The sequence below is a fragment of the Athene noctua genome, chromosome 23, assembly GCF_965140245.1.
Source record: "Athene noctua chromosome 23, bAthNoc1.hap1.1, whole genome shotgun sequence".
NCBI lineage: Eukaryota > Metazoa > Chordata > Aves > Strigiformes > Strigidae > Athene > Athene noctua.
The window spans coordinates 7,293,407-7,307,392 of record NC_134059.1 but is presented as its reverse complement, the minus strand read 5'-3'; the positions used below and the strand labels follow the sequence as shown (position 1 = coordinate 7,307,392).

At 52.9% G+C, this 13,986-nt stretch overlaps 1 protein-coding gene across 1 annotated transcript in view; it reads left to right on the top strand.

Moving 5' to 3' along the window:
* The window catches only part of PLXNA2 (plexin A2), a 177,512-nt gene that overhangs the window by 144,180 nt on the left and 19,346 nt on the right, over positions 1–13,986 (top strand). Inside the window, exons 17-24 of the mRNA XM_074925739.1 lie at positions 975–1,068; positions 2,900–3,139; positions 3,328–3,471; positions 4,640–4,874; positions 6,334–6,476; positions 8,155–8,423; positions 13,080–13,146; positions 13,766–13,912. Of these exons, the coding sequence (XP_074781840.1) occupies positions 975–1,068; positions 2,900–3,139; positions 3,328–3,471; positions 4,640–4,874; positions 6,334–6,476; positions 8,155–8,423; positions 13,080–13,146; positions 13,766–13,912 (1,339 nt within the window). The remainder of the gene's footprint in view (positions 1–974; positions 1,069–2,899; positions 3,140–3,327; positions 3,472–4,639; positions 4,875–6,333; positions 6,477–8,154; positions 8,424–13,079; positions 13,147–13,765; positions 13,913–13,986) is intronic.

The window sequence follows — 13,986 nt, the reverse complement described above, 5'->3', positions numbered from 1 at the left end:
CAAAACCAGCAACCACCAAGAAAAGAAAAAGCTGATGTTAATCAAAATGTACGTTTATCCCAGATTCACTTCTAGGAACAGGGCGACTGGCGCTGTCACATCACTGTGACGTTGTCACTAAAAGCCCTGTCCCGTGCTTGTCCCCTGGTGTTACTTTAAGGGTTGTGCTCACAAGCGCTGTAATACAACTGTTCATTTCAAATTCCAATTATTTTTTAAAATTGCCCTTGGAAGAAGTGTCTCGCAGCAGGCTCTGCGAGATGTTCGCTTTGGGTCCAGGTCCACGCTCACGTCTGGTTCTGGATGAGACGGGTTTGATGGTCAGGGCTGCTGCCAGAGGTGTCAGAAGGGAACAGCTGGGCTCTGCTGCAGAGGTGCTGGAGGCTCGGGCTGATCTGGGCTGTGCTGCTCCAGTTAACGCATGAAAGAAGAAGCCAAGAGTCAAAGACCTTGCTCAGGGGTGCTGTCTGGGGGAGAAGGGGGTGCTCTAGCCCGGGGGCTGTGTCCTCCCTGGCCCTGCTGGCACCACTCATCATCCCTCCCCTGCTCTGTGTGACAACTTGCTGCGTCTGCAGTCCAGATGCAAGTACCCGTCAGTTCCTTCACTGCACATACCATTTATCGTGTTCCTTAAAAACATCGCTATGTAAATCATTAAACACTGTGACTAATTTATTGTCTTATGTATTTAGTCTCAGCTCAGTTGATTTCTTTGGTCCCATTTCTCATCCTGCCGCCTTGCAGTGCTGTTAGGTAGGAGAGGGTGCAGCTGAGAGCAGAAAATCTGGCTAACTTGAGACACCACTCCCCAGCGACTCAGGGAGCGGGTATTAATCCACAGTGGTGCCTGAAGTGCCTGCAGAAAACATCTTTCTGAGATCAACAAGCGTTCTTACTGTCAAGCACGGCCTCTCTGCGCAGCCCGGGCCCCTCCTGCCAGACGCATTAATCAGGTGTCTCCTGGTTCTCCGCAGCGGACACACGCCTCTGACTGTCACCGGCTCCAACCTGGACGTGATCCAGAAGCCGAGGATCCGTGTCAAGTACAACGGCAAGGAGTTCGTCAACGTGAGTAGGTGCTGTCAGTGCAGTGCGGCCGGGCTGTGCCTGGGAGCGTCCCCCTGCGCAGCGTGGCGGGTCCCCCCCACCCCGACACACGCCTGCGGTTCCTGGTGATGGTGCTCGTTGGGTGGCAGAAGCTGCTCGGGGGATATTTCCCTGGACTTACCCAAACTGGGCACCCAGGAAACAGGAATTCTGACACACAGAAATGGGAAATTACTTCCTCAGCCGCACAGTAACTGCCAAGTTTTCAAAGCTAGAAATGGAGGAGGTCACCTCCATCACCTCAAATTCTGTCTTGGGTCAGATAAACTTGTTTCACTCCTGAAATTCCCCCTCTTATCAGAGCCCCTGAGCCCCGAGAGCTCTCTCTCCCCAGCATCCTTCCATTTCCAGTACCTAGCTCAGCTCCACGGGCACATCATGATGGGAAGTCCAAGTGGAGCTCTCCCCATCATTCCCAGCTGCTCCACACTTCCATTTTAGTCCTGCTCTTTCTGTAAAAGCCCCGAGCTAGGCGCTGAGACCTGCCAGCTACGAGACTGCTATGTTTAACTAGTCTCTCCCTAGCTGCCTCTCTATAAATAAACCTCCTACTGCCACAGCTCTGGGCCTTGCAAGCTTGTACCAGCCCAGGGAGGGAAGGAGAGAGAGGAACCGCTCGTGAACAAGAAGCTTTCAGGCCACTTTCACAGCTTGATCACCGTGGTAAGGCTGGGTGCTTCTTCCCTGCACCCTCCTCACTGTGTGAAGGATGCTGGGCCTGGAGCTCTGGGTATTTTGGTGAAGCTGAGTGTTATTTTTATGCATCCTTACCTTCCTCCCTCCTGTCACCCTGATGTTCCCAAAGCAAGGAGTTGGTAGCAGAGTTTGGGGTTGATCTGGAATGCCACCTCCTTTCCCTATCTGTATTTTTTTCAGTCCAAAAGTGAGAAACCAAAATGAAATCTCAGCAAACAGGAACTAAGCAATGTTCTTGTATGCTACAAATAAGAATTGTACCTCCAGGACCCACAGAAATTATTTTGACCAAGTAAAAGTGAAATATATTGTTTCCATGCAGTGATCTTTCTGACTGAATCTGTATTATCTTGGAAAGGGCAAATCGCTTGGCAGTCTTTTCCTATTCCCTTTCTCCCTTCTTCTCTGAAGACCTTTTTCATCTGAGCTCTTTTTAAAGAGACATCTAATTTTGTTGTTAGCAGTTGCAGTTATAGTGCTACCAAAATAATTCTGAAGACACAAAATTGACTGAAATTAAATCTTCCACTTATGGAGGGAGGCCAAACAGTTGGGCTGTTGCTGCTTTATAAGGCAAGAGTCTCGTAAATCAGCCAGCTCCCTGCTTCCAGGGCTGGAGGAGCTGGGGGTGTCCTCAGCCCGGCAGGAGATGACCTTCGTGTTCCCTCTAGCCCACGGGTGTCAGATGGTCGTTCCTCTCCCTCGCTGGCATTCAGAAATTGCCTTTAATCACCACTTTGTAGCAGAGACCAGGTATTTGCTATGGGCCTGTTTCAAAGCTAGCATTGCCAAAGGGGATGCGACTGGAAAGAAAAGAAAAAATAAAGAAAAAGGGGTCAGTGATCCACTATGCAAGCCGCTAGCTCCTTTAAAACGCTGCTCATTTCGAAGTTCACTCTCCTTCTCTGCCTCGGTGCCTTTGCACTGGCCGCAGGGGCAGCAAATTCCCCCCAAACTACAGCTGCAACGCATTGAGCCTGGATTAAATATTGCCGCCTAAGCTTGAGTCTGCTGGACCTTTCAGGGAGTATTTAAGGAATCCAGGTGGGGGCAAGTTTCTCCCTGCTGTCTTTAAAAGTCTTGGCCTTCCCCACAGGTCTGCAAGGTGGTGAACGCCACGGCACTGGCCTGCCTCGCGCCCCCCCTCACCGCCGAGTACCGGCCCGGCCTGGACGCCGTCGAACGGCCGGACGAGTTTGGGTTTATCTTTAACAACGTGCAGTCTCTGCTGGTCTACAACGACACCAAGTTCATATACTACCCCAACCCGACGTTTGAACTCCTGAGCCCGACTGGGGTGCTGGAGCAGAAGCCGGGGTCACCCATCATCCTGAAGGTAAGGAGACCCTTACTCACCCCAAGGGACGAGGCAAAAAAAAAAATCCCAGAGCAAGGAGTTTTATACCCACTTTGGAGAATGGGGTACACTAGACAGAGTCCTGTCCCTTGCACAAGCTGAGAATGAGGTGAAAACTGGAGAAATGTGCTGCACCTTTGTACAGTCTTCTCTCCCCTTGTCCCTAGGGCAGAAACCTGTGCCCACCCGCTCCTGGAGGGGCAAAGCTCAACTACACCGTGCTGATCGGAGAAACACCCTGCGCCGTCACCGTCTCTGAGACCCAGCTGCTGTGCGAGCCACCGAACCTCACCGGACAGCACAAAGTGATGGTGAGGGACCAAACACCCCTGTCAGCAGCACTTCCCTCCCTCCTTCCCATCCTTTCTCCTCCTCCAGCACCCTGACTCACTCGGGTATTGAGTGCAAATTCTTGTCCAAGGATCAGTAGGATTTCAGATCTTTATGGCTGTCTAATGGGAAGCTGAAAATATTGATGTGGATTAGCATGAAGAAACTTCTTATTCCCTCCCTGAGACTCGCTGCCTACTATCAGAACCTTCTAGAAAGAACAAATCTTTCTGGCAGTGCCTTCAGCGCCAGGTACCATCCTTTCTCTGGTGCTGCTTGCTCGTCCTTCAGCAGGTGAGACCATTTTAGTGGGCTGTGTTCTCCCCGCTGTAGGGATTTTATCAGTCCTTGTATCAGACCTGATCTGCTAAGGGGATGGAAAGGTTTTGCCTTTTCCCGAAGCAGAAGCAGCAAGGGACATCCAAACACAGGACTGGTGGGATCAACAGCCTCATCCAGGATAACAGTCAGTGTCTTCCTCTGCTTTGGTTTTGGGCGTTGCTGCTTCCTCTGATCCACTCACAGACCAAGCCCGCAGCTGCCCAAGTACTTGAGTAGAGCCCAAATGAGATTGTAATTGTGATTTATTTCCCTTTAAGTTGCGGATCCAAAACATATTCCGATTATCTCAGTGTGATTCACAGAAGCACAACCTGGCGGAGAGCTGCTTGCATCTGTGGCCAGGGCACATCCAAGAAAAGCCTGTCCCAACATTCACCTCCAGCTTGTTTGCTCTGCGGCTTTCACATGGGGCTTTCTCCTCCCTTCTCTGTTCTCTCTTCCCAGTCACTCTGGTTTCTTGTCAGTGAAATTATCACTGGTTTGCTAACGTCCATGGCTTACAAAAGGGAGTTGAAAGCTTATAAAATGAAAGTCAAATGGAGCCATCAGATAATAAGAACAAAGCCCAGATAGCGAAGGGCTGGCACATTTATCATGACTTGAAGCCTCGCTGTGTTCACATGAGCTGCACCCTCTGTGTCTGAAGGCAGTCAGAGCTGCTGTAGTCGTGGCTGAAACAGTGGGTTGGGTGCTGCCTTAGGGCCTGTACAGCCTGTGCAGTGGGTGCCCCGGCCGGGAGGGGTGGGACTTGGGGACAGGCTGACACCCTTACCCGGAGCTGCTGGTTACCTCCGTTGTGCTTTGTAGGTGCGTGTTGGTGGTCTCATCTTCTCCCCTGGTTCGGTGAGCATCCTCTCAGACAGCCTCCTGACCCTGCCGGCCATCGTCAGCATCGCGGCCGGAGGCAGCCTGCTCCTCATCATCGTCATCATCGTCCTCATCGCCTACAAGCGCAAGTCCCGAGAGAACGACCTGACCCTCAAGAGGCTGCAGATGCAGATGGACAACCTGGAGTCCCGCGTGGCCTTGGAGTGCAAGGAGGGTCAGTACTGCCGGGACCGGGTGCTCGCTGGGTGCGGCGGCCCCTTCTCTGGTCCCCAGCTTTCCTCACCAGAGCCACCCCAGTCACCCAGTTTTTGCAGCAAGGAGGGGGGTGCCTGTCCCCATGGGTTTGCCTGCCTGCCCCGCCGCGGGAGGGAGGGCAGCGACAAGCGTGTGTCAGCAGCAGACACGGCTCTGCTGCCTAATGTGCAGAGAATAGGATTAGAGCTTGATCCTGCTTAAGCGACATGCCTGGATCGTACTGGGAGGACGGGGTGAGCCCCGGGGTGCCCAGCACAATATGCCCCCTTGTCTAATGGCCTTTTAGTAAAGGGCTTTTAAGAAGGCACAGAGACAGGGAGCGGAGGTTCGGAGCCCCCAGGAACAGTGTGTATCCCAGACGGAAGGCAGGAGGCCTGGAGAGCTGGTCCAGTCCCTCCTGCAGTCTGTAAGGTGTGAGCACAGGGCAGGAAGAGTGGGTCGGAGGGAGAGGAAGCATTTGCTCCTCAAGCATTTGCTTCTGGACAATCCTGTGTGTGATTTGGACCTGCTAAACCTGCCCCTTCAGCACAGACAAGTCTAGTCCCTTGCAAGGAGGCGGCTGAGCCTGGCCTGTCCCCAGGGAGCGAAGGTGGAGGTGGGCAGCCCCTTCTGTAGCCGGAGGGCTGAGGCAAAAAGCGCTCTGGGGAGGGGTGCTGCTGTGGTCTCCTGTATCTTCCAGCTGGAAGGGAGCTTTAGTGAATCAAAGAAAGATAAATAGAAAGCTGCAAATTTCATAGTGTGACCTTTGTGTATGGAGAGTTGCATTGGATTTGTTCAGCTGATTTTAAAAGGGGAGCCTTGAAAGTACAGGACAGAAAATGAAATATCGTCAAGAGAGACCACAGCTTTGGCTTGGGCACAGCGTAGCTGGGGTGCAGAGACCTTACTGAGCCAGCGTTTCATACTTTGGAGAATGAACACAAGGACACGCGTACGGCTGTGTAACACGGTGCTGTCATGTTATGAGAGGGAGAATAAATTCCTTCCTGGCCTCTGCAGCCGGCAGTTTCTGATTGGGTTTGATCTACATCAGATTTGATTATTTTAGCAACTGTTGATAGAGGAGGAGAAGATGAAGAAGAAAGGAAAATATGGGAGGTACCAAGTTATGAAAATAGATCCTTGTTTCTAGCCGCAGCCTTTAAAGGTGCTTTAGGGGTATATACACAGGTGTGAACTGCATACAAATTAATGAGCATCTTTTGTTCTTGGCATCTGCTCTGTGCAGTGTGCGCTCTCCTGCTCTCAGCTGCCGAGAGAGTCTCCAAGGTGAGGGTCTGGCTGAGCTACACAGGGAAGTCCCCTCCAAATCGGTTTCCTGAGCTGGGCGAGCCCCAGGAGAGCCAGGAGCCAGCCCTCCCCAAAGCCTCTGCCCCGCAGCTCATGTGTGTTTGTCTCGTTCTGTCCTCCCTAAACAGCTTTTGCAGAGCTGCAGACGGACATCAATGAATTAACCAGCGACCTGGATCGCTCGGGGATCCCGTACCTCGACTATCGGACGTACGCCATGAGGGTCCTTTTCCCCGGCATCGAGGACCATCCTGTCTTGCGGGAGCTGGAGGTAAGGAACAGGCTGTGCTCCGGCCCTTCGAAGGTTCCCTGAGCCCTCGGGGAAGCCCACGTGAAACCCTGAAGCACCTCTGTGCCTTCCACACTGAATCTTATTAGAGGCACTGGGGTTAGCAGGATAAGCCCCAAGTTCATTTTAACTAAGATCTGGTGTTTTATCTCCGTCACACGTTGCTTGATTCCTTTTGATTTCTTCTCCCTGGTGTTGCTTCAGTTTTATTTTACAGGTTGTTATATCGCTACAGGCCAGCAGCAAAGCATGCCAGATAAGTTATCGGTGACATTTTAAAGTCCTTCTTAATCACCTCATGGTGCAGGGGAAGGCTCCCGTGCTCCTGGGAGCATCCTGCGTGGATCCTGCTGCTGCTGCTGTTCCGTGGCGTGTCCACAGGAGGGCAAGCGCCGTGCCGAGGCATGGCCAGCCTCCCGCTCGCCTGCCAGCAAGCTCTTCCCTCACCCTGGTTTTGCCACCAGTGTCTGTAAATATATACATAAGATTTTCACTGAGCACGTAGAAAAATTGGAAACGTACAAAGGTCCTTCGTCACCTCGCAGTGACACCTTGCAGGTGGGTCCTGCTCACCTGTGAGAGTGCCAAAAAAAAAATGATGGTGCTCCAAGAAACATTGTCTTGGACACTGATGATGTTCAAGAAACATCAAGCGTGGGGCTGCCATCCTCTCTCCGGGATGCCCAGAAGGCACCGGGCTCCCCTCTCGGAGGCTGGCATTGCTCCAGTAAATCCTGAAAGCCCTGTTGCCTTCACCCAGACCGGGAGGTGGCCCAAATCTTCAGCCAGAGATGTCAGAGAAAGAAGCCTTGGCTACTTGTGTTGCTTTTCCAGACAAGCGCTACTTAGCATTGATGCATCAGATCAGATCCCTTTCTAGTGGGCCACCGACACCGAGCAGCTGCCGTGGTGTTGGTTAAAACTCACACAGGCTTTGAACCAGCCTCCCCCAGCCCCTTCCCGTGCCCTGGGTTCTCCAGGCCCATGCATTATGTTCGCTGTTTAAATTGCCAAATAAGCTGATGCTCTAGCAAACAAATATGAATGCTTTTTTATTTGTTTTACTCATGAAAAACAGAATTGCAGAAGTGATAAATGTGTTGCCAATTACACAGTTGCTTAATTATGTAACGTCAGTAAAACCAATACATAAGTCTCCAAGATGTTTGGTAAAGAGTTGCTTAATGTAGTTCATCATTTTCACTTGTAATGAATTACTTGAATCTGCAACTGGCTGAAAGCCTCAATTAATTTTTTACACTTGTCCCATAATAAAGCAATAGTCTAAATTAGTATTTAATTTACTTACAAGAGTGTCACTTTTTGTGCAGAACAAGCAAATTTGTATGTCATTTATAGGGCTGTTAGCCTCAAAGCAGCAGCTTTATGGCATGCAGAGAGTGCAGCCCGGAGCAGCGATTGAGACGAGCCGTGCTGATGTGCTGGGGGAGGACAGGAAGGGTGATGCTTGTTCAGCGCTGGCCAGGGACCGTGTTCAGGGATGCTGAGACCCTGAGAGACGGGCTGCTGGCTCGTGCACCCAGAGTTCACCCACTGACCCCAGCACTAGTGATGGCAGAGTGACCCCGCGGTGGTGCAGGGCTGCCCTCCGGTCCCTCGTCCTCCCGTGCCCTGGCTGATGGGCTCTCCTCCACCGCAGGTCCAAGGGAACGGGCAGCAGAGCGTGGAGAAGGCCTTGAAGCTCTTTGCTCAGCTGATAAACAACAAAGTCTTCCTGCTGACCTTCATCCGCACGCTGGAGCTGCAGCGCAGCTTCTCCATGCGCGATCGCGGCAACGTGGCCTCGCTCATCATGACGGGCCTGCAGGGCCGCCTGGAGTACGCCACCGACGTGCTGAAGCATCTGCTCTCCGACCTCATCGAGAAGAACCTGGAAAACAAGAACCACCCCAAGCTGCTCCTGCGCAGGTAACGCTGGGGGACGGGGCGGGACGGGGCGGGACAGGGCTGCGGGCAGGTCAGCGCCGCCCCCAGGCTGACGCGGCCACGCTGCTGGTGGCACCCGGAGGCTCTGCAGGACCAGGGTGCTGGTGTTGGAAGGGAAATGCTGCTCTGCGTGGGGGACTTCAGACAACCCACCCATGTCCTGGCCTGTAACTCTGCTCTGTGATTTCACAGAGGGCTGAACAGGGTCTTAAATTGGATCCGAGAGAGCTGTTACCTCTGCTGCGTGTCTCTCACTCAGACCCTCCTCCCTTGCCCCAGCAGCACCCCATCCCCTGGGTGAGAGTGGGTGGTGATGCAGCACTGTCACCTCTGCCCCTGCCCTGCCCTGCCTGCACCCACCTGCCCGACCACCTGTGTGTGCAGAGATGCCCCAGGGGTTCAGCAAAGGGGTTTAGCCCCCACTGCCAGCCCTGTGCGGGGCCGCCTCAGGGCAGCATCATGGCAGAGACAGGAATGGCAAAAAAAGCTGAACTCTCCATCACCTGCCTGTTGCTGGTAGCACGCAGTGCCCTGTGCATGCAGGCAGAGAAGAGGAGGCACCAGCTCGGGCACGGCAGGGTCTGGAGGAGCAGAGATGCAGCTCTTTCTGTCATCCTCCTGGACTTCAGGTTCTTAAGGGCAGGAGCCCGATTTCTTACATGTCTGTACAGTATTTAGAGTCCTCGTTTCCCACGAGCTGTGGTATTACTGTGATGAGTAGAGAACTAAAAGACCTAGTGAAGAAAAAGTACCTCTTGGATGGGCAATGCTGTGAATTGCCCCCGGAGCTGTCAGGCTGCCCAGCAGGGCTTGGTCCCCTCCTGATGGCAGCCCGGGTGCCCCTGGGACCTTCACCCTCCTGTGCCTGAGCCACCTCACAGGTACTTCTGGGCTTTATCCTCACCGCATCCGTGTCTGCCTGGAGGGAGCGGCAGCGTTTGTGTTTCACAACCTGGAGGAAGGAGCTCAAGAACAGATGAAGCGACTCACCCAAGATTGTGCTGGGAAATGGCAGAAAGAAAAAAGGGGGAAAAGCGTGTATTAATGTAGGCCAGATCAGCAGCCACAAGTAAAAAGCCACCTCTGTTCTCCATCTCATCCCGTGTCCCTTCAGGTCCCGGCCGCGCTGCAGGGCCCGGCCTTGGCTGGCAGCTGCCCCCGCGGCTGGGCCGGGGCTCTGCTGGGTCTCGCTGGAGCGAGCGGATGAAGGCGAGGGGAGGATTTCACAGCTCTAGGAAAATTTCAGGGATTCCTCCAGCCATAATGAATATACTTGACAGGAAATTGCTTTAAATCTGGCTGTGTTTGCAGAGGCAATAACTCATCTCAGAAAAGGAAGCCATCTTAATTTCCCCCGTGGTTTGAGGAGTCGCTGGGAAGGCGTCTTCTGCCTCAGCCATCAATAATGACTTTTCGTGGTGCTCCAAAAAATACACGGCTGGTGAGCAGAGCTGTGCCCCCTCCTCCCACAGCACCCAGCCAGGAGACGGGGCCCTGGGCAGCACCAGCAGCGCGGAGGCTGGCCGTCCTGCACCAGGATTTAGCCATCTCATGGGAACCCTGACCTGGAATGTTTCCAGGGTTGGGGCATCTACCACCTCTCTGGGCAGCCTGGTCCAGTGTTTCACCACCCTCGCTGTGAAAGATTTCTCCTTTATATCTAGTCTGAATCTACCCTCTTTTAGTTTAAAAGCATTGCCCCTTGGCCTGTCACTACAGGCCCCGTTAAACCCAGGGCTGGAGCCTTGTCCCAGCCCTGTGCCCGCACGCTCCCGGGTGATGCTGGTGCACAAAACAGCCCCGGCTGGAATGTCTTGCTCTGACTTAATAAGGAGTGATCAGCCACAAAGTGAGATACTTTTTTTTTTCCTTCTTTGAGCTCTCTGGTGGCAGCAGTTGATAATTGGCACTCAGTTCTTTCTCTCTTTCTTCCTCATTTTCCCCTCTCTCTTTCTTCCATGACTGCCCCTCGCGGGAGACAGCAAGAAAGTTGACATTAAATCAAATAGCTGTTCTGGTTCCTGGCACAGAGCGCAGCACACAGCAGTTTGGAGACCTAGATATAGCGGAGAAAATTAATAAAATACATATTTATTTTTTGGGTTCTCTCAGCTCTTTTTGTTTAGTTTTGTTTTATTCCCGGTGCCTCAGAAAGTTGGAGGAGCAGCCAAGGTGCTGGTTGCTGGCGTCAGACTCCTCTGGAAAGTCATCGCTAGATCGTGCTTTGCCCTTGTGATGTGGTCAACGTGAGAAGGGTTTTCTCCAAGTCTAGGGATTCTCTCCTGCCACATTAATCTTCAGGAGCTTATTTTTTATTTTTAGAGGCAGCTCTCTTAACAGCGTTTCAGACACCAGCCCGGCGACGCCTGCCGAGGGCAGCGCAAAGCCCCCACCACCTATTGCTGTGGCTCAGCAGAGCCCTCCCCGTGTAGCAGGGACAAAGGGAGGGCAGGCCCCGTGGTGGCAGGCAGAGGTTAAGGGATGGCTTAGCCAGCACCCAGCCCATTTCAGAGGCAGAGGCCAGGGGCAGTACATACAGCAGAATTGTTTGCAGGGAGCCTACAGGGCTCCTGCTGCACCCAGCAGCGATGAAGGTTATAAGCAGCCCCTTTCCTCAGCAGTGTAGGACGGTGATGATTAACTCAATGGTTGGCCGTCCCCAGGACTGATGGCACTGCAGATATCTCACAGCATCAGTCTGTGCTGAGATGAGAGTGAGCGTCAGCGCTTGAAGGTAAGGAGAAATGGGATTTGACAGAGATACTCCAAGGTGTTTCTTTTTGCCAGTCCATTCCGCTGATCTTGTACTTCCGATAAAGAAATAAAAGAGGGCAGCTAGGTACGGGACTATCCAATACCCTTCTCCCACACACTATGCCCCAACTTCTCTGTCACTCCATATTTCAGTTGTTTTTACGGTGCCGGTGTCAGGCCATGAGCAGCCAACAGGGACAGGACATTGCCTCACTGGTAGGGCTAATCGGGACGCTTGCCAGTTCTTCATTTAATATTCTATTAACAAAGTAGTTTCTTAAATTAATATTCACCCCAATGTCCTGAATGTATCATTTCCTCCTGAATGTATCATTTCCTGAGTTTTTCACCTATTCTTGAGTTTGTATCACTGACTCTCCATTTTCCATGGCTCGCTGGTGTGGCAGTGTGCTAGTGCTTCTTCTCCTTAATTGGGTGACTGAAATATTTTAAACAGGAGAACAATGTGTCTGTCAATTTGTAGGATGAATTTTTAGGCTGCTAATCAATTCAGGCTTAAATTCTTTGGGGATCTGCAGACATTTTCACAAATTCCTGGCAGATGTTGCGATCCTAAAGATGATGGGTAATGTGACCCCAGGTCCGTTTGCTGACTGGTGTCAGTTTTTGTGTGCTGAAATCTGTGGCTCCCGTCTGCTCGACTTTGGGATCAAACCCTGCTCCTTCTATAGTGTGTGTTTTTCATTAGATGCCGGAGTTTCAAACATGTGGGATGCTGTGTAAATACATACCACGAGGCAGTCCCTAATTCAAGGCAGGAGAACAGATGGGGAAGAACAGAGAAAATGAGTGCGGAGCAGGACAGCGACTCGCTCCAGGTCAGGGTAGGGGCAGAGGTGGAGGCTCGGTGCATTGTTGTGCCCGCTGGGCACCTCTGCAGCAGGTTGGTGGTCGAAGAGGCAGTTGGCAGGATTGGCGCTGGGAGCAGAGCTGCCAGCCAAGGGGATGAAGGTGCCAAGAGGTGCCCAGGCCCGGCAAGGCTGCTGCCTTGCTGCAGGCTGACGGTGAAGGCAGAGGGGGGCATGGTGCTCGGAGACGAGGGTGCTGCAGAGGGCAAGGTCTCGGATCTACCCCTCTTTGCTTGCTGAAATTTGGAGCAGATCCTGGTGTGGCATGTGGCGTGAGGGGAAGGCTGGTTGTGCAGAGAGCCAGGCTGCCCAGGGGGACTCTGGCAGCTGGCTCGGCTGTGGCAGAGCAGCTCTCCCCTGCCCGGCCTCGTGGGCAGGCTGGCAGCCCTGCCTGCTGTCTGCCTGCTGCCTGCCTGCTGCCTGCCACCGCCGGGCTGCGTGGTTGGGGCTCAGATGTGGACTGTGAGACACCCTGCCACCAGCACGGCCATCCCATCCCTGCCCCAGGAAAAGGGGTTGTGGTGCTTTAAGGAAAGTCTCCCCGTCCTGCAGAGCCAGCATTAAAAACTATCATTAGGAACCATTGTATTTAAATTAAAGATAATCTTGGGCACAATGTGGGGAGAGGACACTGGGTGGGACTGGGGAGAAAGCTGCAATTTCCCTGTCATTGTCACTCTGCTGTCCCTGATTGCCAGGAACTGCTGCAAATCCCAGTGATTTACTGAGCCAGGCTGTAATTTGCACCACGTGCAAGGAGCCGAGTGTCACCAGGCTCCCTGTCACCAGCCCCATCAGGGCTGTGATGGGCTGTCAGCTGGGCAAGCTGCTGGCAGCTCGGTGTGGCGGGAGGGGGGGACAGCACTGGCCACATCCTGCTGCCTGCCCCGGCTCAGAGCACCACGGGGGCTGTGCCAGGGTGCAGCCCAGTGGTGCTACCGGGGGAAAAGATCTGGGGCCTCTGATGTGCTGTTTGGTTTTGTGTGCCACATGCTTGTCCTTCTGGCTTCCCTAGGACCGAGTCGGTGGCTGAGAAGATGCTGACTAACTGGTTTGCCTTCCTCCTCCACAAGTTCCTCAAGGTAAGGAACCTGCTGCTGCTTTGCTGTCTCACCCACTGGCCATCCCCGGGGTGAATCTGGGCTTGAAAGTCTTCCATCAGACTTCAAGTCACGAGGTGTAGTAGCGAGGCAGTTGCCTAAACCTGGGGCTGCTGTTACAGGGGCTGAGTCAAGCCTTTGTGTTCAGTTTGGTTCAACGCTCAGATCGCCTGGCGTAATTCTCATGTAATGGAGTTTCTGTTGCACCTCTTTACTACTTCGGAGAAATTCTCACTTACATCTCCGTGCCTGGGCTTCCATATTTTTTAACTTTATTTGTGGTTTTGGAAACCCCACAGAATTTGCTCCATGGGAGTGAACAATGAGATCAAGGTCTCAAATTCTGTTTTTTACAGCCATACAGATTCAGTAGAGATTTACCAAGCCAAAGACAACATACCCGTTGAGCCATGGAGCTCGTGGTTTTGGCTGTCCTGTCCAGGAGCTGCTGGGGGCCGAGCCTGGATTGCACATGTGCAAAAGATTGAGACTGTGGCTCTGCTGGAAAGGATCCTGTGCAAAACCCGTGTGCAGGCCGGTGGCCCTGGAGGAGATGCACCTTCACCTCTCTGTTAGGTTTGCTCTCTGTCTTGTTGTGTAGGAATGTGCTGGAGAGCCGCTCTTCATGCTCTACTGTGCCATCAAGCAACAGATGGAGAAAGGTCCGATTGATGCCATCACAGGAGAAGCCCGTTACTCCCTCAGCGAGGACAAGCTGATCCGGCAGCAAATTGAGTACAAGACTCTGGTGAGTGAGAGTGATCGTTGGAGAAGCTGCCACTGAATCGCTTCTGTCCTCCCTACTTGGGCACGAGCTGTTCT